We start from the raw sequence: 27226 nt of genomic DNA, 5'->3' as shown, positions 1-27226 counted from the left end.
GAGCCCTGGTAAGTTCTACTGAACTTCCAGCCCAGTCTCGAAGTGAAGGGTGTGATGCAAATCTGGTATACGATTTCCTGTATTCACTGTATTCCTCTAAAAGAACCTTTATCACATATGATTATAGTAAGATATACTTTATTATAATCAATCAAAAGAATAGAGTTATACAGCTGACAGGTTATACATCATCTTTCAGTTTGCTAATCACATGCAAGTTACATATACCCCTTTAGCTCTTTCTAATTTACCTTTCCACCATGATGTTAAAATTCAAGGTACACCCCTCAAATACCCATCCTCTTTGGCCTTAGCCTTATCCTATAGCTCCCCCTTCTGGACGTTTAAAAGAAACGATTCCTAGAATATTATGTTTATCTAAACTCTAAAAACTTCTCTACATTTTTCTACCTTATATAGTATCTTAATGAAAAATAAAAGACATACAATAAAAGGAAACTTATAATGTATTACTTCTATGTATTACTTTTCCTACTTCTACAAGTAATATAGATTATACACTCAAGCTTGATTATAGTTGTTCTGCGTTGCTCTTTCGACATCAGTCCTGTTGCCACAACTCTTGGGCTAAGTCTGCACCACGTACATCACTCTGTTCTCCATATCCATATCCTGGAGTAGCGCACAGAGGGAGCGCGCCACTCCAGCTTGACTACAGCTGTCTTGCGTTGCTCTCTCTTCAACAGCCCATAGATATCTTCTGAAGCAAAATTCTAAGATGCTTTTTTCTTCTCTCTTCTTTCTTCTTCTTTTTTCTCTGCTTTTTAACATCTTAAAGCTCACTCCTTATATATCCTTAACTTGTATAAAAGTGTCCCTTTTTTTGATAAGAAATGTCCCCAGTATACCGAGTGGGAAAACATTTATCTCTTATGCAACTTTTTTAAAGACCATATTCATCACTTTTGTTTGTCTCACTGTCATTTTCTCATACATTAAAGGAAATTTCCCCAATACTTTATCTCATGTGCCCCTCCGGTTGGGAGTTTCCACCATCTCAGTATACGAGTGGAAAAACACTAGCGCTTGTGTAATTTTTCAATGAACCTATTCATCACTGGTATTTGTCTCCCTGTCATAATCTCTCCTTGGACTCTCTCCAAACTTTGACTTCATACAAGCCAGAAGTTAGTGCCCTCCACCATCTTAACACACTCTTCAGGTGCCCCTCTCCGCGGCGCCTTAAGGTATCTACAAAGGACATCCAGCCAATAGCTGAGTGTAAATCATCCCCCAACTCCTCTACAGTCAGTCCTTTCAATCTATCCAATAAATTATCAGATTATAATCAGGAAGGCCCTTAAAGCCTCTTAATATTCTTTCGGTATTGACATCCCTTCCGTTTTCCTTATCTTTTTGCTTTAGCCAGGCATCGTGCTCCTCCCCTGTAGGGTTGGGGTATTCCCCGACTGCTTGCTCAGTATGTTGAATCTCCTCCAAGGTCATGCTGGAACTCATTCTACGCATGGCCTCAGTCAGAACTTTAACCTTGCTCCTTAAAACCCTAAATCTAAGTCCCCCGACTTCAGACTCCTCCGCTGACAAGTAGGGCTGCTCATTATCTCTGAACCACATATTTTTCCTCTTACGGGCGTTCTTGCTACCACCTCAATGGCGTGTGCGAGGGGTTAACAATGCATTCCTGCCTGACCCATCCCTGTCAATCTCTCATCAGGGGGGCCTAGGGCCGGGTCCTCGACAAGCTGTACATGCAGATTGTAAAAATAGCATTTTTGAAGTAGTCTGAGTTTGAATGACTGCTGTGCCAATTTCCATGTGCTGTAGCTGCTCCTAATACCAAATAATAATTTTATGTTAACAGTGCTTGAATGCATCTATGCACTATGCATCATAACACAAAACTGTGGCACTACTATGCTAAAAGAAACTAGGTTTTGAAACACCTGCTCGCTGGTTGACCAGTTCAGACCAGCTCCCAGCTGGTGCATACAGGTATAGCAATAAAGATATCCATATATGGATAAGCTGAGTGCTCTTCTCTGATGTACTGGGCTGTAGATGATGGATTAGACATATTTGCAACAATCAAAAAGGGCAGTGAACCGACCATGAAGGTGTGAACAGAGACCCTAATCAGTGATCATGGAGGGCCTCAAGGCTTTCATTGTTACTCAGCACGTAATTGATCAATTAAAGCAGGTGATTACAGTTAGCTCACTTGGAGGATTGCACTCACTTAGTTTCTTTGGTCTAAATTGGTTGTTGATTTTAAGGTGAAATCGAAAATCAGGGCACCCTGCAAACAGACCTGGGTCAAATTCGTAACTGTTTTGGATTCAAATTGCTTGACTAAGCGGGTTTTGGAACCTATGAAACACTCTCAAAAAGTGCAAACCCCGCCTTCTGGTCCTTCTTGGTGGCCCCATTACACCAGGCAAGATCAGTCATGTACAGAAAAAACAATTTCAGGTGACCCAGGTTGATAAGTTTAACAGTTTTAGTAAGGGGCACCCAACAGTAGAAGAGGGGATATAATTATTCTGTACACTCAAATACACTCATTTTCATTGGAGCAGTTCATGACCACTTGAACCAAACGATACTTTGAGAGAGAGAGAGAGAGAGAGAGAGAGAGAGAGACTAATTATTCATTAAATAAATATACAAACCTGGCATTCAAATTTTGGGCTGACTTAAAACTCACTCCACCATAAACCCTTACTATAACACTAGCAGAACATTGAAAAGAGTCTCCTCAGGCAAATAGTCTGCTTCAGGACATCATCTCACCTTATTTGGACCATTGTGATAAAACTATGTAACACAAAGCAAACTGGAATGCTACCGGACTCAAAAAGAATGTATGAATTGGCAGAATATCTAGTTTAAAAATATGAAACGGGGAGACCCTGACCAAATACCATGTCAGTGACCACATCCTGGCCATTGAAAAGGGCCAGCACAGGCAGACCTGGCTAGCCAGGGAGGACAGGCTGTGTGATCAGTTTACAATCTATGAATTAGGTAGAGACAAAGAGTACTTTTCTTTATTGTACATAATATGATCAAGAAAGGGAAGATTATTTTTAAGAATATAAACATAGTTGTCCCGCTCAACACAGTGAGCACTTTACTAGGTAGACCAGTACACCAGCTTATTAATGCAAATATTGAATTAGCCTATCATGTGGCAGCAACTAAATGCATAAAAGCGTGCAGACATGGTCAAGAGGTTCAGCTGTTTTTCAGAGCAAATATCAAAATGGGGAAGAAATGTGATCTAAGTGTCTTTGACTGTGGAATGGTTGTTGGTGCCAGACAGGGTGGTTTGTGTGTCTCAGAAACTGCTGATATCCTGGGATTTTCACACACAACAGTCTCTAAACTTCGCAGAGAATGGTGTGGAAAAACAGAAATCATCGAGTGAGCAGCAGTTTTGTTGGCAAAAATGCCTTGTGAATGAGAGAGGTCAGAGAAGAAGGGCCAGACTGGTCAAAGCTGACAGGAAGGTGACAGTAACGCAAATAAGCACACATTACAGTGGTATGCATGAGAGCATCTCTGAATGCAGAATGTGTCAAACCTCCAAGTGGATAGACCACAGCAGCAGAAGACCAAAAAGTATAAAAAAGTCTAGTATATATCTAATAAAGTGCTCACTGAGTGTATGTAGCCACATGCCACAGGATGAGGGACAAATATATTTAATGATTTGATTTAATACTAATGTATTTACATTTTGTTCATGAATTTTAAAAAAAAGTATATACACATGCAGTGGGCTCCGTAGGCTAAATTGGGAAATCGCTGCACAGTTCATGACCATTGAGCACTCAGAAATATTTTGGAGCTTATGTGGAAAAACAGGTTCATGCTGGGTCATTTGAATATAATAATGGCAGAGCAGCCAGTAAAACCAGCAAAATGATTAATGCAGCTCCAGAAATAGCTAAAGTAATGGCACGGTGGCCTTGATGCAACCTAAACACCAGTTAAATGTAATAAGCATTCTTTCTAACCACTACTGGAAGGGAATTCAATGAGCCTTGCACTCAGCAAGTCATCCGCAATACAGACAGTATATGTCTTTGGTCCAACTTCCTAGCTTGTTCACTTTATTGACAATATGGCCAGTCCACTCAACCTATCCTGATCCATGGCGCTACTCAGATTTTTCATTAATTAACACGGTAAGGCTAATGAATTGTTAGCTACGTATGTATAGCGATAAACCGTTGTAAATGTTTTTATATCTCAACACATTATGAGGGGCCCACATGGGGCACTCGCCCCAGCTGCCCCCCCTGTAGCTCTGACACTGCTGGCATGTCTGGCAACCTCCCACCTCAAAAACTGGTGGTTTTGTGTTTACACAGGAGAGCAGACATTATACCACAGGCATTTGGAAGATGCTTCTATCTAGAGCAACATACAACAAAGTGCATAACCAACCGGGGACAGATGTGCTCAAAACCTACAGGGAAATTCCTAGTTCTAGAAGTGACCATATAGATAAAAGCCCTGTAGATTAATCTGATGGGAACAAACCAACCAAGAAGCATCAATAAACAGTTTTGGCACATTCAATGCTAGGAATCATAAAACAAGCATACACATGCGTGGTAATTACAAAAGACAGCATACATGGGTAATTAGAAGTTACAGGGAGGTAGGGAGGGGATGGGAAAGTTGCAGCCTGAAGAGGTGAGTCTTCAGTCTGTGCTTGAGTCTCAGCTGTTTTGACCTCCACGGGAAGGTAATTCCACCACCATGGAGCCAAACAGACATCAGTCGTGATCGGGAAGTGCAAGTGTGAAGAGGGGGAGGCGCCAGGCATGCGGATGGGGTCTGATGTTCATTTGGGCTTATGCTGGGGCTGACCCCTTAACTGCCTGCTTTGCTAGCACCAAAGTTTTAAATTTGATGTGAGCCAGGCACCCAGTGGAGGGCAGTGAGCAGGCGGCTGACAGCCCCCACTGCCTGTCAGGCCCTCTCTGTGATGTCTCCTGCAGGCAATAAACCTCCATTTTCTCCCCCACCCACCCCCCGCCCCCCAGCTGGTTCCACTCTTTGAACCATTGACACAAGATCGCGGGCCTTCTGTTAATTAATCTCATCTCCCAAGCTTTGTGCTTGCAGGGATCTGGTCCCTGCACAACTGCCTTCAATGAGATAAGCCGTGTCCCAACATTCCCCATGTCTGTGTCAGTATATGACAGCCATGTCACAGAACATAAGCGTTTCCCTGTGGCTTTAAGCACTAGTCTACTGCGTAGGAATGGTATACATTTTAATATGCTTTCTTTGATGCTGTCAGATGAATCCATTTTTTTTTTACGAGGCTAAGGATTTTTACAAAATGTATAATTCAGCTCATACGGCTTGAGTCAATTATTATTATTATTATTATTTCTACACATATGATGAAATGTGTACTCACAATTGTTTGGTCCACAAATATATTCATATTAATATTAATTAAATGAAATAACAGCAATGGGACAGGTAGCACCGTTGATTGCTTTGTAACTAGCAAATTACCATGACCTGAGGGACATTGATTGGGCAAACTATATTGACAGCAACACAACCACATGTTCCTAAAAAATGTTTTTGTTGTGTTAATATGTGTTAAAATGATGAATATTATGTACTTCATCACAAGCCTTTTGATCTAGAATTGTGACTGCTACCATCAATGTCAGTGAACTACATTGCTTTTGTGCCATTATTTTCATTGCGCTACATTGAAATACATTGCTTTGTAGTTTGTCTGCTTTGGAGATATTGGACTGTGGGTCAAGAGAACACAGACCCTGTGTAAAACATGACTGCTGTCTGTGTTGCAGGCAAAGCTTATCCTCCGGAGTTCTTCTACGACACCTACAGTCCGCTGTGGCAGAACCGACCTCGCGTCTACGGCTACAAGCTGCAGTGGACCCAGATGAACCCCGGAGCGGTGGACCGCATCGTGGCCTACCGCCTCGGCATTCGGCAGGTGACTGGCCAGGTCGCCCTCCTCTTCCCCTTTTTCTCTTCTGTGGACGGTAGATGGGTTTTCTCACTCAAGGCCCTTCTCCATCGCCCGCCATGCCTGTGTGAATTTTCTTCTGCTTAAAGTTAACCTTTTTTAAGGGTGAAATTATTTGTCTCTCGTTCACTGTACTCGGTCTATTTTATTGTACCACTGCAACATGCCCTTCACTTTCCTTTGTGCAGTAGTATGGCAACAGCGCTATGATGGGTATTAGCAAAGCATAAATTCCAACACAGACATTAGGAAGTATTTTTTCACACAGAGTGGAATAGCTTGTCAGGTCATGTAGTGGAGGCAGAAACTATGGGGGTTTTCAAGTCCAGGCTTGATACAATGCTAGATAATATCTAGCTTTAGTGTATGAAATGTTTAGGTGGTAGGAAAAGGCAAGCATTGCAGGGTTGAATGGCCTGTTCTTAGTGTTATGTTAAATTATGTTATACTTTCACTGCAGGCATTTTTTCATATCAAAATCACCGCCAGCATCGTTTTCGCACACACCTTTTCAATTTGAACAATTCAATCTTTTTGTCTTCCAGTCAGTGTGGCATCAACATCATGTTCCCAGTGCACACGATGATATTAGTCTTTTGCTTATGAAAGATAGCTTATCTCTGCTTTTCTTTTCTACTCATTTCAAGGGATTGATACTACAAGCGCACAAGCACACCCTCAGGCGTGCCAACGATACACTGCACTCTGTCCCTTGGGTTATTCAATTCAAGTGAACTTTATTGGCTTGACGTCCATAGCCTATGTTCACACTGCTGCTAAATATGGTTTTCACTCCTTTTGAAAGGAGTGCTTAATGCGGTTTCATTCATACCCAGTTGTGGAAGAGAGTGACAACCGCTTTCTACAACAGAAGTCACTACCTGAAAAATTAATGAATTACTACTGAATTTGAGTGTGTGCGTACTGGAGCCACACTGGAGTGTACAACTAGTTGTGTGTGACACAAGACACTGTGTGTGAACCGTAGCTCCCTGTTTGTTGAAATGCAACTGTCACCAGTACACTAGTTAAAATGAGCAAATTCATAAGAACAAACAATGTAGATGTCTGTCAGGTTTGTTATGAGGAAATGGACACAGTCACACCTGTTTTTTCTTTCTCAAATGATTGAGTACACTTTCTAAATACACCATGGAAGTTGCCATATTGTGCTGTGCAAAATGTTATGGCTACAGATGATATTTACAGCTTTTTTTATAGTCGTGAGATTTGTTTATGACTCCTGTTTGCGGCAGTTTCTGCTGTATCGTCCAGTACAACTTGAATTTTGTTCATGCTAGATAGTTAGATAATTGGGAGAAAATAAAATCATCCCTGTGTCAACTTAATCTGCAATGCAGTGACCACATATTATATCCTCCTTGGGTTTTCATGATTTTTTTTCTCACTGTCTCTCAGGCTACGGCAGACATATTTCTGTCACATATAACAATGCCTGCTGTATGTCCCCTCTCCCAGAACAATTGGAACTTTGTCTGTGGTGGATAATTGGATAATTGGGATAGTTTCGAATTTCAGTGCCAGATTTCACAAAATGCAAAATTTCTCTGTCTACTCCACCTGTCATGCAGTGACCATGTACTACATCCCCCAAGGTTTTTCATGATTTTTTATCTCTGTATTTTTCTATGGCTGGACTGTGGTCACCAAGCCTGCACTTGGTCAGGGTCTCGGTCTGCTTTGTATCTCTGAAGGGGAAGAGATTCTGCCAGTTCATATTCACTTTTTAGCGTGCATTTTAACTTGATAGTGTGTGTGTTTCAGTGTCCCAATGTTCCAAACAGGATGTGTTTGATTTGTTCCATGATTTGGTTTATTCTAATTTTAGGTTCATCAGCTGTGCTGGACTAAAATTGATTTACTGGTTGATTAATTGAACTTGAGTTGGTTAATTCAGGACCAGCTGACAGAGAAGATTGGTTGGTTTTAAACTGGTACAGTCAGCATAATTCTGCCTAATCCCTACATTTGTTGGGATTTTACTTCAAATTTTTATACAAAATTCAGCATACAATGGTTGTTTATCCAATAGCCACACCCATATAGCAAAGGCAAAGTCACGCTGTCAAAACCTTACATCAAATTTGAATTGATATATAAACTTCATGGAATTGTCTTTTAATTTAAAAAAAGTTTGTTATATTTTGTTATATCTTTTAATTTTCCACAAGCACTAATTCTCAGCGCTAGATAGTCATAGTATAAAGAAGTCTCTTGAGTGGTTTTTCCTACACCTGAATGTATCTTTTTTTTATTTTGAATGCCTCAAATCAAGAAAAAAGCAGAAATACTTGCCCTTTTACTTTCGGTTTTTAATTAGGTTTGGTGTAGGGGGGTCAACGTTTGCATCTGCTCTTGACTCTTTCCCCCACATTTATCCACCTGTATACACGCATGCAGGTTCGTTTGAATAGCATATTAGCTAAATCATCAGTTTTTGCAAATAGCCTAATTGACAAATGTAGGATTGACATTGACATTGTGCTCACAGATGTCCAGCAGAATGTAGTTAAAGCCGTGTAGGCTACGTCCATGCATGCCGGGCGATCACGTGTCATTTTTTAAGACGCATCGGTTAAAATAAAAATAAATTCGCGTTTTCATCCCTCTTCCCTATCGATTCTGCCTGACAGACTTGATTGGCATGAAATGTGCCCAATCTGCTGCTATTGCGAACTTTGTTACAGACAGGGTTGTGCACTCAAAATGTAATCCAATTTAATGTCCAATATTTGTGTGATATACAGTAACATGATAACACCGTGTTGTGGTGGTGACACAATATATTTTTTAGCTAGGGAACCCGACAGTAACGGATAACGGTAACTATAAAAATGGGATTTTGTACAGATATCATAGTCGACTAGTCTGTTTTTTACTTTTATGGCAATATTTTTATGTAGCAGTAAACTTTGCAAATGCATTTGGTTTTATACGGTGTAGGGCAATCTTTATGGTGACAGGATTAATGTGGTCCTTTTAAAGCAGGGAATTTTCGCTTTCAATATCCGATGGATATGATAGGCTTCTGGTCAAATAATTTTTCTTTTATGCCAACAATTCTACTTGATTTTACAAATAGTTAAACTACAGAGTCCTGGAAAATGCAGGTAAACTAGCTCTGACCAACATTAGATCTATAGAACACAACACTTGTTGGATAGTGATAGTATTATTAGGCTAAGTAAGTTAGAAAAAATAAATTGTTGGATTTAATAAAATTATGAACAGTGGTTATGTAAGGGATAATACCGTATGAGCAAGTCAGTTATGGGGAAATAATTGCCCGACAAGGTGGTGCTATGGCCCAACGCAAAGGGTATTATCATGCTTAAACCTCAGCAAACTTGCCAAAGTAATATAGTTATGGACAATTTATTTTTAGTTTAGAAATTAAGGTATTAATTCAAATGCAATGGCAACGGGAGAAAAAATATTCCCTGTCGCGGAGAAAGAAAAAAACAATTCACGCAGCCTAAAATTTCTGCTACAACTAAAAGCCAACTGCATCACCGCCAGAGAAAAGTTCACTAGCAAGCCATATTTGGACGAGTTGGTCCGTTATTTTTCCACTGCCATGGTATGAACGTAATTATAGCCTTTATTTTTCAACTTGCCCACTTAGTAATTTTGCACGCAACATTTGTCCAATGATGTATTGCTTTATTTGTTTTTATATATACGGCATAGTGGAAAGCTACATTCAGTTTGCCAGTTGTCTGAATTTGCGTGTCAACGAATAAACCCGGTATCAACTGTGAACCTTAAGAAATGCCATATAATAAGCCATAAGTGAACCAACAGCTACAGCTTTAAAACACACAGAAATTATTTGGTAACTACAATACTGCAGCTTTCAATTACCGGTGGTGTTTACATTCTAAACCCTCTGAAATAGGCAAAGACTGCTTGCTAGGGCTAGCCTAACGGAAGTCATTTTACGCAGCCAGAATCTTTCTTGTCCAACCAATTTGTGTGTTTTGTCACTGGTGGTGAAAGCGCATTTATTTAATTAAACTGAGCTTACCATTTCAGCTTCAGAAAAAAAGATTTTTTTTTGGTAGATGTTTATAACTCAGTTTCGGTTAACCATTTAAATGTTCACACCTCTATTAGCAACAATTCACGTTTCGAAAACCAACAGTCCTTGAAGTGGAAAAAATAAGTACTCATTTCAGCTAAAGTCCCAGTACTTTCAATTTACCGTTTGGTCAAGAAGTTGTTTAACAAGAGATAATATAGTTTTACAAGCATTTTGTCAATCACATCAGGTGGATGCACTCTAAATTCTGCAGATATCTCAAGAGGCATCAGCTTTTGCCAAACTTTACATAACGTTTTTCGGAATCAGAACTGACAGAAATTTGAGGGGTACAATTTGCAAAGAGGTACAGAGATGAGTGTCAAAGTTATGGAATAAGGTTTTATGGACTGATGAGACCAAGATTAATCTCTACCAAAGTGATTGAAAGGCTAAAGTGTGGAGAAAGAAGGGATCTGATCCAAAACATACAAGCTCATATGTGAAGCACGGTGGAGGAAGTGTCGTGGCCTGGGCTTGCATGCTGCTTCTGGAGTGGTTATGAGGCAGCTAGTACCAGAGCTAGCTATTATGTGTCCAGCCTATCCTAGACCCGAATGTATAATTTATTGCAATCCATCGTGAAAAATTAATTTGAATGCCTCAAATGAAGAAGGCTTTTTTCTTGTAGTTTTTATTTTGGGTGTGTAGGGTGTAAATTGGCCTCACAGCAAGGAGGTCCTGGGTTCGAATCCCCGTCTGCCTCTCTGTGCAGAGTTTGCATGTTCTCGCCGTGTCTGCGTGGGTTTCCTCCGGGTACTCCGGTTTCCTCCCACAGTCCAAAGACATGCAGGTTAGGCTGATCGGAGAGTCTAAATTGCCCATAGGTATGAGTGTGTGAGTGAATGGTGTGTGTGCCCTGCGATGGACTGGCGATCTGTCCAGGGTGTATTCCTGCCTTTCGCCCAATGTATGCTGGGATAGGCTCCAGCCCCCCTGCAACCCTGTTCAGGATAAGCGGGTTAAGATAATGGATGGATGGATGGAGGGTGTAAATTGATCTGTAGTCCGGTACTTTGGTGAAAAGTCAATTAGATTCTTAAGCAGAAAATACAACAAGCCAACAGCGAGGAGGGGGTATCTCGTTGGCTTTGGTTGGGAGTGATCTGTCCCAACTCCCCAACAAAGTGCTCGCACTGCCCTGACAGGCATTTATATGCTTTATTTTCCTCCGGGAACAAAAGCTGTCATGTCTAGATGGAATACAGAAGTTTTTGTCCCATCTGATATGGATAGAACAGTTAAATCAAGGAAAGTTTGATCTTGTTTGATAGCCAAAGTAGTACTGTTTAGATGGAAATGTAATCAAATTAAAGATGGGGAAACTATAAAAGATGGGGAAATGCCAGCTAACCGACCAACCATTTCATAATTGTACCAATTCCAGAAAGGGGGAGGTCTGTGAAATTGCGAGCCGTTTGCGAACGGCTTGCAAACAATTCACGCTGGGGGCTTCCACACATCGCAGCGTACAAACTCTTTTTGTTTTCTCGATTCAAAACTTGCGATTTTGCTTGCAAAGTTCTGTGTTTTGAGTATACTGGTGCTTTAACTGTGGTCTAATAGTGAATGCACTGCTGGAGGAGTCCATGTCAGTAAAAGCGACTACACTAGTACCCAAGAACTGAGCAGTATGTGAACCCAGCTAATGAGTCCCCATGGATTCTACCATTATAAATGTACAAGCCTAAGCCTCAACAGAGATCCAGCAACTCGTTCCCATGCTTATTATTATTATTGCCTGGGTTAGTCTGTGTTGTTGTCATCGGGGCCAAGTGAGATAAGTTATTACCTTGGGTTTCAATGATATCACACTTTATTCCGTTTTTAGCACACATACAGTAAAACACTGCTATGACACAAAAAGTTAGGTGCTGAAGAATTTTAACATACAGGAGCCTAGCCATGACTGAGTTTTGTACAAAATTGCTTTATTGCGGGGAACTTTATTGCGGGGAACTTTATCGCAGGTTCCACTGAACCTCAGAATAGTACTAATAAGAGAATGATGAAATTGCCTATTGTAAGTTTTCAGATGGTGTATGAGAATATTCTGGTCTGGTGACTTTGAAGATATAACGTCTGAGAGTGTAATAAATGTATTTACATCCCACTGGCTGGGCAGAAATGTTTCCTCATTCTGACGTTTCCATAGCGCACAGATGGTCTGTGTGGGAAGTTGTTACAGTAAACTGTTTTGTGAAGTATCCAGTTTCCAGTGTCTAACTTGCTGCCGGTGTACCCTTGGACCAGGTTCATTAGGCTTGTTAAGTTGCTTCAGTGAATATACTGTTGTGTCTGCATATGTAACTGAGGACCTTGATGGGCAGAACGCCCTGTTTTTGTTATTGTGTGTTCTTATGTTTATACATAAATGTATGGTGGCAAAAAGCGAAATGCACAAACAAAAATATGAGGGTCTTAAGTGTGGATGGAAGCGCTGAAGTGCAAAACACATAAAAACAAAACACAAAAGCATAACCTTACCGCTGTGAGGTGAAAATCACATAGGTAAAAATGGGTGCTTCTGAAATGTAAGTGCAGCATGGAAACACAAGAAGTAAATCAAGGAAATGTATCATCATTGCTGCAGACTTGATTTGGCTTGCCATTTGGTTTTGTTGAATTTGTTTAAATGTTATCTTAGTCAGACGTTAACATTTTTAATTTGGTCGCTATTTGTTTCACTGGTTTCATTGCTGAATAAGCTGAAGTGATTTCACAGAGATCTGAGCGACAATTCAGGGAAATGTGTGCTGGTCCCCCTCACATTACCACCATGTATGGAGGAAGATTCCTCCACACTTTAATCTATTCCAACAAACAGGATCATGCGAGTTTCAACAAGACGGGGTTAAAACCTCAGTTCCAGCTATGATGATGGATTTATCCAGGTATTTGCAATTCAGAGCTGCACATTCTTGTGTTTTATTTTTGTGTTTGAGTTTTACACTGTAGTGCCTCTGCCTTACTTCAAAGCATTTTTGTTTTTGCATTTTTTCTTTTTGTTTTTCACTTCAGAGCCACTGCATAATTGGGTTAGATGTCAAATGTAAAGCTGATTTATGGTCAATATGCCTGTGGGGGCCATGGAGGCTTGAAGATTATGCAAAATCCAGAATCTGTAACTTCTGTACTCAAGTCTTAGCTGTTCAAAATGTGGCCATTGAAGCTGTTGAAAAGTATGGTCATTTGTCATAGTAGAAAGAAAGAAGAAACACAAATCATCTGCTAAAGAAAAACTCAAATAGTTAAATCGAGAAAACAATAAAAAGGATAAGTATCAAACAGCCAAACAATTAAACTCATATGTAGTTTTCTAATCCCAACATACATTTATTTAATTTAGTTCCTCAGTTTCATTAAAAATAATTATTATAATTGTATATAGTATATAGTATATTGAGTTGGCAAGTGTTCGAAGTGCTTTTTAATTTGAGTTTGATCCCAAACATAATGTGTGAATAAAATGAAAATGAATTCCTGCAACAAAGCCTTTGAAAATTGAGGGTATTGTTTTCTGTTTGCAGTGCCTTCCATAGCATTCTGTCATGGCTTTGCACTGAAATCCATTTAAATGAGGTAATTGGTTTAAAAAGTGCTTGTTTTTGCAGGAGAAGAGTGCAAGGGTGTTTCTCCTCATTAGTTCCAGCTTGCTTGCCTTTGTTTTGCGTCCCATTTGTGGCATTTCCTTTGGAGACTCTAAATAGGGAGCAGCTCAATGGAAGTTAATTCCTCCACTCCGTATGTTCTATTGTGTCTCACAATCTAAGCAGCGGCAAATCAAATCAAGGAAAATGCCCAGGAAAATGTTGGACATAAAGGATTTCAAGCTGTCCCCTGAGAGAGAGAAGGAGAGAGAGAGAGAGCGAGAGATAACCTGTCACACATTAGCCTAGTGATGGGAAAGCAAAGCTTCTTTGGCTGCATAATAAGTGAAGCTACCATGCGCTGTCTAACTGTTATTTGTGACAACCAGTCAAATATATTCTCTCCACCACAATGCACTGTGTTTCACCATTGATTGGCATTATGGTTGCACAGTAGTGGGCTGTATATTTGACACATAGGCCTTCAGTGATCAGTGATTGCATGCACGGGCCTAATTTGGACACAACATCACTGCAGAAAGCCAGCACACTTAGCATGGCAGCAGTGAAGGTCCTGTGACGCTGTAAAAGCGTGAATGAATACTTCCACCGGCTACAAATCAAAATATGATTAGCTAATTAGTCTATCAGTCCCAAATAAGACCATTCATTTTGATATCCGAGGGATTCAATTGTGATTCTAAAGGTTTAGGTTTAATTTTCCATGTGGAGGCAGCAAATAAAAAAACGCTGATTGGATATAATTTTTGGACAGTTGACCCTGGTAAATAATTCCCGATCTGAGCATCTGTAGCACTTTTAATGAATGATAATAATAGATAATGCCCAGACGCAGTGTACCAATACCATTTTTTCAGAACCAATCCGATTACCAAGTAGCCTACTTCATTAAGCTGATTGGCCGATTCCGAGTACCGATCCGAGTAGGTTACTTATTAGTATAGTAGAAATTTCTCTGTGCAGGGATTGTTGTAATGTCCGCTGCTGTGCCTGGCTAACACTCAATAGTTGCTGCTGTTTCATTGTAGTGATTTTTTTGTTTTTGTTTCATTGTGTTCATTTATTGACGAACCATCAGTTCAACCATTAGGTTTAACATGTTAAAGTTTCTTAACTTCAGCCTCAATCCAAACTAACCTTAAAAAATGCTTGTGTTGGACTTGGATCGCAAATATAGGCGTTATATGAATTTGTTATTTCCCCCTTCTGAAACATTTTCTTGCTTACTACGTGTGATTGGGGACAGCAAGCACTCGGACGCACAAATGGCAACTTAAGCACCATTGAAATACCGGCAGCTAATTTAGTCAATTACAATGTTCTCAGTAACTTCTTAGTAACCTAAAAAAGACATGGCTATCAGCACAACACAGCGGTCAATATAACAGTAAAGTTTAGAGAACCAAAAATGTCCCACCACCTCTGTCAAGCATAAACACAACAGAAAAGGAACAATGTTTTCATAAACATGGGTGTAGCCCATCGAGTGTCACAACATTGCATTACAATGGGTACGCAGAAGAGCATCGCTGAACAGACACCGCGCCAAACCTATAAGTGGATAGTCTACAGCAGCAGAAATAATAAAAAAAAATAAGCAGTTCAGCGCCACATAGCTTCAGCGAAATACATTCAGGGCAGCCACTAGCCTAGTGGTTAAGGTACATGACTGTAACCCGTGAGGTTGGCAGTTAAGTCCTTGGTGTAGCCACGATAAGAGCTGCATAGCAGTTGGGCCCTTGAGCAAGGCCCTTATCCCTGCATTGCTCCAGGGGGATTTTCCCCTGCTTAGTCAAATCAACTGTAAGTCATTTTCAATAAAAGCGTCAGCTAAATAACTTGTAATTTAATTTACACTAGTAATTTGTGAACTCATTCCAACCACCGGCAAGCATCTCCATATAAATGCAGCCACTAATTGACAGGCTTCAGGGACAATGACAGCAGAGGAGGGACAAACTGCAGCAGTGCCAAAGAGTATGCCAGGGAAGGGATTTGCAGGTTTAGAAAGATACCACCCGATATAACAAAAAATAGCCCAAATTAGCACAAGCTACCCAAAGCAATTTTGCCCAGCACAATAACATCAAAAAATAATGCACATTTCATTAATGTATGGTATGGTTTTATGGTTGTGGTATCTGAAACAGACAAATGAATTTGCCGATACCAAGTATGAGTACTTTGTGACTGTGTTGGTGCCGATACCAATGTTTCATATTGTATCAGTGCACCTCTAGTTATATTACACTAATAATTAAGACATGTTTTTCATAATTTCCATAAATCTTAGGCCTTCGCTGAAGGCCTTGAAGGACTCACTCCCATCCCCACATTGACTCTGTCAGAGGTTCCCCTTAGCATATCTTCAATGTAACCATATTATACTAACAGAACAAATTTGATAACAAAATAAAATTCACCGTAAGTGTAGTATGGATCCAGTTTTTGGTCTGAGTTATTGACGAAGATCAGGAGTTCATGGTAATGGAGCACAATAACTTCATCCTGCTAGCTGGTTTACATGCTAGATAGGTATATCGATATCGCTTTCTTAATTCCCTGGGGGGTAATTCATGGGACACAGCAGCATAGCATAAAAACAAGTAATAATAATAAATCATACTTAACTAAATAAATAGACAGTGACACATGACATGCTAGTAATGGCAAGTGTGCAAGTTGTCCAAGAGTTATGTCCATTTTGCATAATGTTCTGTGGTCTAGGTACTGTTGTGGAACGGTAGGAATGCCTGAGGCACTCCCAGGAGCATCATGGAGGGATGAGTCTGTGGCTGAATGTGCTCCTCATCCGCCTCAGCTTGTCGTAGAGAGGATGGGAGGGGTTGTTCGGGATAGCATCCAGCTACCACTACCTCCAGGCAGTCCAGTTCAACTCCGACAAAAGTGCTAGCTTTCCTCACACACCTGCATCGATAGCCTGTAGTGCAGTGGCGAAGGTACATGACTGGACCCTGGAAAGTTGGTGGTTCAAGCCCCGCTGTAGCCATGATAAACCACAATAAGATCTGCATAGTTGTTAGCTGTTGGGGCAAGGCCCTTAACCCCACATTGTTCCCTGGGGCTACCCACTGCCCTAAGTGACTAAGATGGGTCAGGAAGGCCTTCTGCAGAGGACAAATGTCTTCTTCTTAGTTTGTTGACATCTCTAGTCCTGATGCATCCACCCCAACACGCTACAGCAAAAAAAGTGCAGTGGCGACAACAGACTGGTAAAACATCTGCCCTGTCCTTTTCTGTAGAGGGCCTCAGGTGTTATCCGACCAGTCCAGTCTGTTGTTAAGCTGCACTCCTTGGTGTCCACCATCTCCTCCTGGAGGTGGTTGTTGGAAACGAGGGGGAGTTAAGATAATCAGGACAACCTATCCGCTTCTTTGTCATCATAGTCAAACTCCTGATGAAATTTCCCTTTCATCGTGTTATTTTTTGCGGAGCCCGCAAATAGTCACATAGACAATCACAGATCTCACATGTGGTCAGCCCATTTAAAGCTGCAAAATAGCCTGTATGTTTCAAGCACAGGTTGGCTACTGTACAAAAATGAATCTAACTTTGCGGTTCTTGTCTGATTAGCATTGCAACCAGTGGCGTTGTTAGGGTCTATTTTTCAGGGATTAAGCCCTGTGTGTTTTCAGCCTGGCCCCAAATATTTTTTTGTCTGAAAAATAAAAAAAGTTGGCTGGTGTTGGACAGTAACTTGTTAACTTCAGTGAGTCAAGGGCTGCATGTGAGGGAGTTGTCTGCTAATCAATTTATGTTACTCAATGATTTCAACAATCTAATATGTAGCCTGTGCTTTTCAGTATAGCACACAATTGATAGGAGAGTAACCCTGGAATTTCAACATTTTACTTCTCAGCTCACAGTCGGTGATAGGGGCTTCAGTGCAAATTTGATTTCTGAAGGAGAGGATATACCAAGGAATGCAGGTGTGAACCACTCTGAATCACAAAGGAAGTGTGGATTGTGTAATTAACCTCTCTTTCCAACTAAAATCCTTGTTTCCTTGCCAATAAACTAGACCTTTCAAACAAAGAAAAAAGGCGGGAAATGAAAAACATATTTTCAGCTTCTGTTTGCTGTGATAGTTTTTTATTGTTATTTTTTTTTACTGGGGTTCATTTTGATTCTTGTGATGGTTTGAGGCTGCTGATACGCATTTGTAGTCACTCTGGAAATTGGTATGCCATGCAGTGCTTCTTCAGGGTGGAGCAGACAGTGCATTTACAGAAAGGTGGAATACTAATGACAGAAATCAGTTGGATCATTACCTGTGTCACTGTTCACTCCTCTACATGTTTCCCAATGAGTTCCGCAGAAAGAAAGGCTTTTTTTGGGGGGTGAAACACCCAAGCAGATCTCCTTCGGTGCTTGAACAGGGATGTTATATGATTTTCCCCCGAAATGGAACAGCAGCAGTATGGGGAGCCGTTTATAAATTAATTACTTTCCTTACGCTTGGGATTCTCAGCCACTTCCGCCAGAGGTAATGGACCTGTGAATCTATCCTCAGACAAGGGTGTTTAAATAAAGACTGGCAGGGGAAAATGAAACAAGAGACATCCTCAGAGCAAGGAAAGCCCCAAAACAGTGAGCACCTGCTTGTATTGTAGGAGGTATCAGTTTTCAGTCACGCTCTCAGCCAGCGTTAGACCATTCCTTTCAACAGCATGACAAGAGATGAAGGGTATTCATGCAGAATAATAAAGGTATGTATGCTTCCGTTAGCATTATTCGAAGACTTGGTTAGCTAATTAGAATCACTTCACTGTTTTTAAAATCCTTTGAGGATATATATACCCTGAAGGTGGAACCCTCCTTTCCTACCCGCTGCGTCAAAACAATAAGCACATATTTTCCCTCATTAAAAATTGCCATGCCAACAGTGGGATGTCCTTGGTGCGAGGATACAACCTTGCATCTTAGGAAATGAAACACAAGGTTGTTACTCCACAAGCAACAAAAAGACTAGAGTACCTAGTCTCTGTGATGGAAGAGTGACGCATGATGGACTATGTAATGGGTAAGGCTAGAAAATGCTGCACATGCCTCTTATCTGTGCCATTCAACACATGCTGGTTTGGAGACCAAAGTGTATTTATGTGTCAGCTACATGACAGCCTATGACAGCTCTACCCATTATGGCTCATGAATTCTCACTCTCCCGTCTTTATTATTATTTCACGTAGATAGCTTAAAAATGCACTTATATCTGTGATCACTTCTATCTGTCAATCTATCTTGTATAAGTTTATGAGCAAAAGCCACAGTACATCAAGCTGACGACCGATGCATACTGCACATCAATAAGATATATATTGAGAGTGGGGAAAACCATTCCTTCTTCTATGAAACATTAATAGTTTCAGCTCCAGCAGTAAGCAATAATGTAATAATGGAGTAGTTTAAAGGGTTCATCTTTACACATTCTCTGATCGGAATGCTTGAAATTCATGGTTAAAAAAAAAAAAATTAGAAAGAAAGAACTAAACCTCTCAACTGGATCCAAGTGAGAAAATGGAACCAGAACCCTAGAAAACAATAAGCAGTAATGGAGGCAGGGTGATGTTGAAGGACCATGCTTTCTGTCCTGATGTGAGCAGCACAGACATGACAGGCCTGCTTATATATCTGCAGGCTCTGTTCTCGTACACAGTTTAACCAGTCGGCACTGATTTGTCCCAGATAGGGGTGAGAGTGGGGAGGTGGGAGCTGACTTCTGCCTGAATCTCCATGTTGGCTCTGCCCTCAGCCACTGCAGTGCTCTGGGTTCATGCGTACTGTGGGTACTGGCAACAGCATCCGACCGCACGGGCCAAGTACAACACCTGCGTAGTTCAGCGCGCCTTTAGTATACCTTTAGTGTTAGAACAATGACTTAATGCAATTAACCAAAAAAACTGCAGTTGATCAAAATACATGCAGCCAATAAACAGGGCCCCTGACTTGGTAACCCTGAAAAATGTGCAGCCCTGCAAAAGGCAAATAATGCTTTTATTCCTGCAGTATGTGTATAAAATCTAGGTCAAGTCATCAATCATATCGCACATTTTGTAAGAGGCTGGGGTTGTATGTACAATTGTGATATGGCTTTCAAGGTTTCAAAATGTTCTAGGTAACAAAACCAAATAATTGTTATGCTTGGTTAAATAACGCCTGCCAAGATATAATTAGATGTTTGCTTAAAATTAAGTTAAATCTAACTGATGGCACTCTTAAAGCAAAACACAGCACCCTTTGATATGCTTGCAGCCAGTCAATCCACTGCAGAGCTGCAGTTACTGTGGGAGAGGGCTGCAGTGCTACCATTTACCATCCATCTTTTGATATGAGCAGAGAAGTTGCTAGCCATGAAGAAGGCAGTACAGACTCAAGCTCTCAATCCCTGCGTGGTCCTATTATATTGGCAATTATGCATTTCCGTGGAGTCCTTGGCTCAGTTATACAGTATGTGTCACAGTCAGAATTTGATCAGGCTTGCGGAGAATATAACTACACTAAGCGCTCAGAGAGATACATGGCCCAGCAGGCTTCACACAGCCCTCTGACAGCGAGTGAATGCATCCCCTTCTTCACTTGTCTAATGGAAGGTTCTAGAACAGTAGTCCTAACTCCTGGTCCTGGAGAGCCGCAGGGTGTGCTGTCTTTTGTTGTTACTCAGCGCTTAATCGATCAATTAAAGCAGTTAACTGCACAGTTAACTCTTCTCACCTGGTTCCTTGGATCTGAATCTGTTGCTGATATCAAGCCGAAAACAAAAACCAGCTCACCCTGCGGCTCTCCAGGACCAGGAGTGAGGACCACTGTTCTAGAAGTTTGGTTCTGATTGCGGGCATTATCTGTGGCTTTTCACTTTTGGAGAGCACTCTGGGCTTCTCTAAAGTACCTCTCTTCCTAGCTGGAGTCCATGGCATCTCTGGAGATTTGCTTTAATTACCCCCCCCCCCCCCCACCTCTGTAAATAATCCTTTGAACCTGCAGGGCCGCATAGGGAAAAATATGTGATGGATTTCTCTCTCCATTCAAGCTGTTCAGCTAGGATTAATTCATTTTTTATATATCACAGCTCAATGATAGGGTTGCGGGACTCAAATGATATGCCCGACAGGTGATCTGCTTCTTTTGACAGCCTGCAGTGCTTTTGGAGCTTTTTTCTGTTGTTGTTGTTTTTGTACTTATGCAGTTGAAGTGTTTTTTTTTTTTTCTAAATATCTCCTGTGAGAAGTATTTTCATGTACAGTTTGTACCGGCAGTCTTTCTGTGAACGAACATTGTGATCAAGTTTTGTTTTAGGACCCTGTGAGCGTGTGTGTGTGTGAGCGCATGTGAACGTGTGTGTGCGTGTGAGCACATGTGTGCATGTGTGTGTGTGTGTGTGTGAATGTGCAGGCACACGTGTGTGTGTGTGTTTCAAAACACATCAAAGTGGTTTGTGATATTTTGACTTACCATTTCTGAAAGCCCATTCCCATTCCAATCGTTTTTACTCAAAGTATTGAGTATGGTTCAGTTTTTCTTTTGCTGAAAATGGTTGCCTATTTAATTAAGATAGCTAGCATGTTTCTATCACACCTTTCCAGGTTTTATATCTTCATTGCAGTCAAATGTACACACATCTTGTGGTCAAATCTTATTTTAGTAATATATGGTTACATGAAAGGGCAACATTGTTATCTGCAGTTTGGTGTTTACAGGCCTACTATGCGTTGCTTTATACGTTTCTGTCCTTCTTTTATTTACAGTAATTGGGTTCATTTTCCCCTTTCGGTGCTTTGGAGGAGAGGAGATGTTCTGATGCGCCTTCCTCAAGAGGATAGAGCCTCACACATTTGCACTAAAACCGCACTCTGGCAACCCCCATCTCTCGTTACAAACACGGAGAGCTGAATACTGATGAGGAAAATGCAGACCCTCTGGCATGTGATAATATATATCAAAACTACTTTCCTCCGTCCAAAATTCAATCTGCTAACGGTGGAATTCAATCCCTGTGGGGAGGTCAAGGTATATAATTAGTTGTCAATGGCAGAATGTCCATGCTGGAGAGTATCCTATAAATGTATAAGAGACTTGAGCAGAATACAAGGCGATTCATTGCCATGTTCCACTGTGTGTGTGTGTATGTTTTGGTGAATGTGATGTGTGCAATGTGAATGTATTGTGTATCTATACTCACCGAACACTTCATTAGGAAGATTTTTACTATATTACACCTACTTATTCATGCGAATGTCTATTCAGCCAATTGTGTGGTAGCAGTGCAATGCATACAATCATGTAGATATGGGTCAGGAGCTTCAGTTAATGTTCACATCAACCATCAGAATGGGGAAAAAATGTGATCTAAGTGACTTTGACAGTGGAATGATTTTTGGTGGCAGACATGGTGGTTTGAGTATCTCAGAAACTGCTGATCTCCTGGGATTTTCACACACACTCCTCTCTAGAGTTTGCGAAGAAAACACATACAAATCTAGTGAGCAGCAGTTCTGCAGACAGAAACGGCCTTGTTAATGAGAGATGTCAGAGGAGAATAGCCAGACTGGTCAAAGTTGACAGGAAGGTGACAGTAATGTAAATAACCACACATTACAACAGTGGTATGCAGAAGAGCTTCTCTGAAAATACAACACGTGAAACCTCTAAGTGGATAGGCTGCAGCAGCAGAAGACTTAATAAGTCAAAAAGTGCTCACTGAGTATATTACAGAGTGAACACATGGGTGTATATGACACTGTACAGTACCTGCAGGAGTCACTGCTGAAGAAAACACCATGGTTTAGCTGGTTGGCCAGTTCCGACCAGCTCCCAGCTTGACTTGGTTAGACCATCTGAAGAAATGTTTTGAAACAAGGTACAAGCATTAACTGGCTGAAAACTCATACCCAGCTAGACCAACTTTATGCTCAGCTTGGCCATGCTGATTGACCAGCTCAGACCCAGCTAGTCCAGCTCAATTTTCAGACTGGTCAAGCTGGCATTGCTGGATTTTACAGCAGGGGCATGAGTAGATTTATATTTAAACTGTATTTAACAATATCTACATGAGTACAGTCTCAAAATCACAAGGATAGTGTCCCTGTCAGTGGGAACCAATGGCTCCTATCTTTGGTGGCCTGAATGTGAACATTATGACTGTGTATTAGTTCTTTGTGGTGTAGGACAAAGAGTACAGAGTGATTGTTCAGAGTTTAACAGAGAAAGTATTTATTATGCAGACCCGCCTGATTGCGTGTGTTTTGTAACATTTCAATGCTTCTTTCTTGCTTACAAACCCATTTAATTTGCGCCCCCCTCCCCATGCACTCCTGCTTATTTGAATACTCCCTGCAGTTTGAGTTCCTGTAAAAATCAGGCGAACTGCTCCGGCAATCAATCCATCAAAGCATCCTTAGCCTGGCACCTTTTGTAATGAATCTGCAGAAGAACTCTCCATAGACCGCCCTGCTAGGAGGGAAAAACGCAATAAACTGTAAACCAAAATAACCAGATGGAGAGAATGCTGAATGATGAAAGTTATAATAGAATTGCGATGCGGAGGGGTAGACTGGGACGCGTGGAGAGCGATGACAGTGACGACAGCCGCCGTTTAAATACTCGAAAGGTCAGCGCGGCGGTGCATGATTATGTGCCCCTTCATTCCCGTTTAAATGATTATGGGTGATTTTACGAACGCGAAGTCAGGCAGCCCAAAAGATTTCATTAGCGCAGATAGGTCCATATTGATTGCCATATGGTGCAGGTGCGCAAAGTGGGAAACACCATGGTCTGAGCCCTGAGTGGTGTGCGTGTATGTGTATGTGTGTTTAATGAGGAGGGGGCAATGGAAAAAAAACACCTGGGGGTCTGTGGTTTGGAGACACATTCTCAGGAAAGATTGGCTTTGAACTTGACCAGCTGCTCTCAAGTGCTGTGCAGTGGCAATACACAGACAGATCTGAATCATGCCAGTTCAAGTTTAATTAAAATTAATTCAGGTCTCACAGGAAGTTATAAAGCCAAATTGTTTATAGGATGGTGGTAGGGAGCTGTTGGTATTTATGGAGAAGGGCTTGTCTTTAGTGATTACATCTTGTGAATTTCGGTGAAGTGGAAGTATAGTGGGTTCACGGTAACTGTAATGAGCCCACACAGGCTTTACAGTAATTATGCATAAAAATCACTTTGGTCCCAATGTTTTGCACAATACAGTCAAAGTATTGACTGTACAATACATTAAAAAAAATATTTCTCATCCATTAGTAAATATTCTTTGCTCAAACAGAATATACTCATCTTTATTAGGTACTGTATTTGTAATGCACCTGATATAGAACGCAGTTTCTCTCATAAATAAGGCAAACAGGTTGGGTTTTGATACGCATTGAGCAGAACATGGTTTTTGGGCACAAAGATATCATGACAGGAACTGACTAATCCCATGCCTACCCTGTGTTGTGCTGAGAGAGAGAGAGAGAGAGAGAGAGAGAGAGAGAGACTAATTATTCATTAAATAAATATACAAACCCGGCATTCAAATTTTGGGCTGACTTAAAACTCACTCCACCATAAACCCTTACTATAACACTAGCAGAACATTGAAAAGAGTCTCCTCAGGCAAATAGTCTGCTTCAGGACATCATCTCACCTTATTTGGACCATTGTGGGATGAAAATCGGCAGTTCATTGCTTGTAAGCTGAGAACTGCATCTGTAGCTATATTTCATGTCTAAATAGTTGTGCTGTGAATGTTTCTAGGCGCAATGTGCAATCCAGTACGTCTTGGTTGTGCACAATGGCCAGTTATACAATATGCAATGTAATATAACATAAATATAATATATTCATATAATATTTTTGGCAGATTACAACAATTGACCTGCCACAGTGCTGTTTAACAGTTGTTCAGGCTACGGCAATATCTGGGTGTCTTTTCGACATGCAGGTCAATGTGGATGCAGAAATAAGCGCACAAGATTGACGATGAAAAATATGTTTTTCCTCTCTGGTGAAAGCTATCGAAAAATGGTTGATTGCGTTTGGTTTTGGATTTAGGAGGATACTTCTTTGGTTGTAAACACAGGACCACAGCAAGGCTAATTGGTAAACTATCAGTAGTGCATTGAGTGTGTGAAAGCCCTGTTTTACAGTCCGACACGCTTGTGACAGGCCCCACCCTGGGCTAGATTTGTACTACTCAGTTTATTTTATTTAATTCTGGGGGGGAAAGGGGAGCCCAATGTTTTTTTTGCATAATTAAGACCTCTCCTCGTCTTTGTTTGCGCGTGCCACGTCGAACGGCTCTGGAAAGCCGAGCGCAGGGCTGTGATTTGTTGATTGCACTCCCAGTCGGCACGGCGATAATTAGTCCCACCGTGGGCGTGCTGCATATTGTCTGGAGCCCGGCACTCTCGTCTCCTTCCCACTGAGCTGGAACGGGAGCCGCGCTGGCAGGCATTCCGGTCTCGCATCTGGCGGGAGAGCCTCCCGCCGATCCGGGGAACCGAGGGTCACGCCGGTCAGGCAAAGAACGCGTCTTGCCGTGCCAGAAACCAGGCGGGCTCTTGTCTCTGGAGAAACCACATTCGATTCAAGATCGGCAGAAGAAGTGAGGCAGGGATTTAAAAAAATGATAAGGTTCAGCTGTAGGCTGCAGGAAAAAAGAGATAGTATTGAGTTAAATGAATTTGGTTAAATTTGAAACATTGCTGTATGAGACAGTTTGTTGTACAGATTTGAGACAGTCTGTGAATCAAGGGTCGGCAAGAAATGTTGCCGTGCCAGAAACAAACCGCATTTAATTCAAGATCAGCAGAAGAAGCAAAAAAAGTTTCATTTTAAAAAAGGTTTTTCACCAATTAAAGTTTTTGCTTCAAATTTGACATAGAGAAATCCTAATATGTACACACATATGTAGTCCACAATCATGGTGTATACATATTAGGATTTCTCTATGAGAAGCAAATACGTTTAAATATCTATAGAAGTTTGCGGTGCTGCCTCCTTAGACCAAGCTTCTTCAATGTTTCTTGCTGGTGCCGTGGTCCAGTGATTAGGTCAGTCGCCTCCAAGAAAGACTTGATTTTTGAATCCAGTAAGGTAGCCATTTCTGCATCATGTTTGCATGCTATCCACGTGCTTGTCTGGGTTCTCTTTATTGCATTTGATGGACTTAAATCTTGATAATCTTGAAATTTGGTCCAAGTGTACTACTGGCCAGTATGTACTAAAAGCTGGTGACAATTGGCCAATACAGGGCACTACAGTAATTTATCTAACCCCAAAAAAAGTTATGACTGTTTTTTTGATGCTGCAAACCATGACGTCAGTCAATTGTTCTGGGTGTGGCCATTTTTTCTGAAACAGCTTGAACTTTTGTATGCTTTATCTGATTATCACCAAAATTTTGATATGTTACAATGTGGTTGAATAAACAGCCAATGAAAATGATGTGGGCCCGCCTTATCTCATGAATGCTAATAACATCTGAACGCAAAGTTGGATTCATGCAAAACGGGATACACGTCTTTGCCATAATATAAACTCCATCGAAGTCTCTGTGCTTGCCGACTGTTGCTTTGCTGCTTGGACCCCGTCAGTCCTGGATTGCTGCTATATTATATTATTTTATGTATTATATTATTATTATTATAAAGTGTCGGGTGATTTTAGCCTGTCCCGCTTGATGCAAACAAAGCCTTAATTAGTCATTCATATGTGGGAATTGCATTAAAATGCTGCTTAGGCGTAATGTAAAGCTTTGTGTGCATTTGCATTTGTTAGTTTTCTATTTTCAGATAGCCATCGACCCCCAGCCAGATTCAGCACAGATCTGGCCCAGAGTCGCTGGCTATCTGAATTTCATGTCCGTTAGGCAAGTTGCAGAAAACAGGGAATCGACATTTCCAGAAATTTTCACTAATGGAAATGTACCTTGTGCAAAATTAAATATTTCAGAAGTGCGGATATGCATAAAACATTTTCCGTGTAGCCTTTGCTGTTCATGTGTTACGTGGGTTGACATTTCACATTTTCTAGGGGCAAAATTCATTTTTTTTCTGTGCTGTAACTCAACCCTAGAAACCTGTGTTCACCTACAGAGATTTAAGTGGACTGGTATATAAATATTTTAGTGGGCTGGTAAATTCATAAAACCATGCTGACTGGAGAGGAAATATGCTCCAGGGATTTCTCCCTCTATAGCAATGTTTTACTTGTTGCTATGGTTATTGCTGCACTTGTTTTGTTCTGGTCCCTGCTGAAAAAAACTGCTCAAGATAGCTTTTGACACAGCCTTTTAGCTAGTTGACCAGTTCAGACCAGCTCAAGCTATGTTTTGAAACAGCTCAATTCAGACAAGTTGACCAGCTCATACCCAGCTAGACCAGATTATAATCAGCTTGATGAGCTCAATTCTCATGCTGGTCAAGCTAGCATAGCTGGATTTTACAGCAGGGGTTCCTGCCTGGTTGTTTTCAGTTGTAATTGTTCCTCCTCTCC

General features: G+C 41.0%; 1 protein-coding gene across 1 annotated transcript in view; it reads left to right on the top strand.

The window, feature by feature from the left end:
• LOC133128833 (MAM domain-containing glycosylphosphatidylinositol anchor protein 2-like) overlaps positions 1-27226 on the top strand; it is a 205275-nt gene that overhangs the window by 148131 nt on the left and 29918 nt on the right. The window contains exon 9 of the mRNA XM_061242640.1: positions 5832-5980. Coding sequence (XP_061098624.1) covers positions 5832-5980 — 149 coding nt within the window. The remainder of the gene's footprint in view (positions 1-5831; positions 5981-27226) is intronic.

The sequence above is a fragment of the Conger conger genome, chromosome 5 (assembly GCF_963514075.1).
Source record: "Conger conger chromosome 5, fConCon1.1, whole genome shotgun sequence".
NCBI lineage: Eukaryota > Metazoa > Chordata > Actinopteri > Anguilliformes > Congridae > Conger > Conger conger.
Note: the sequence above shows the minus strand (reverse complement) of the source record. Positions and strands in the feature narration are given on the sequence as shown.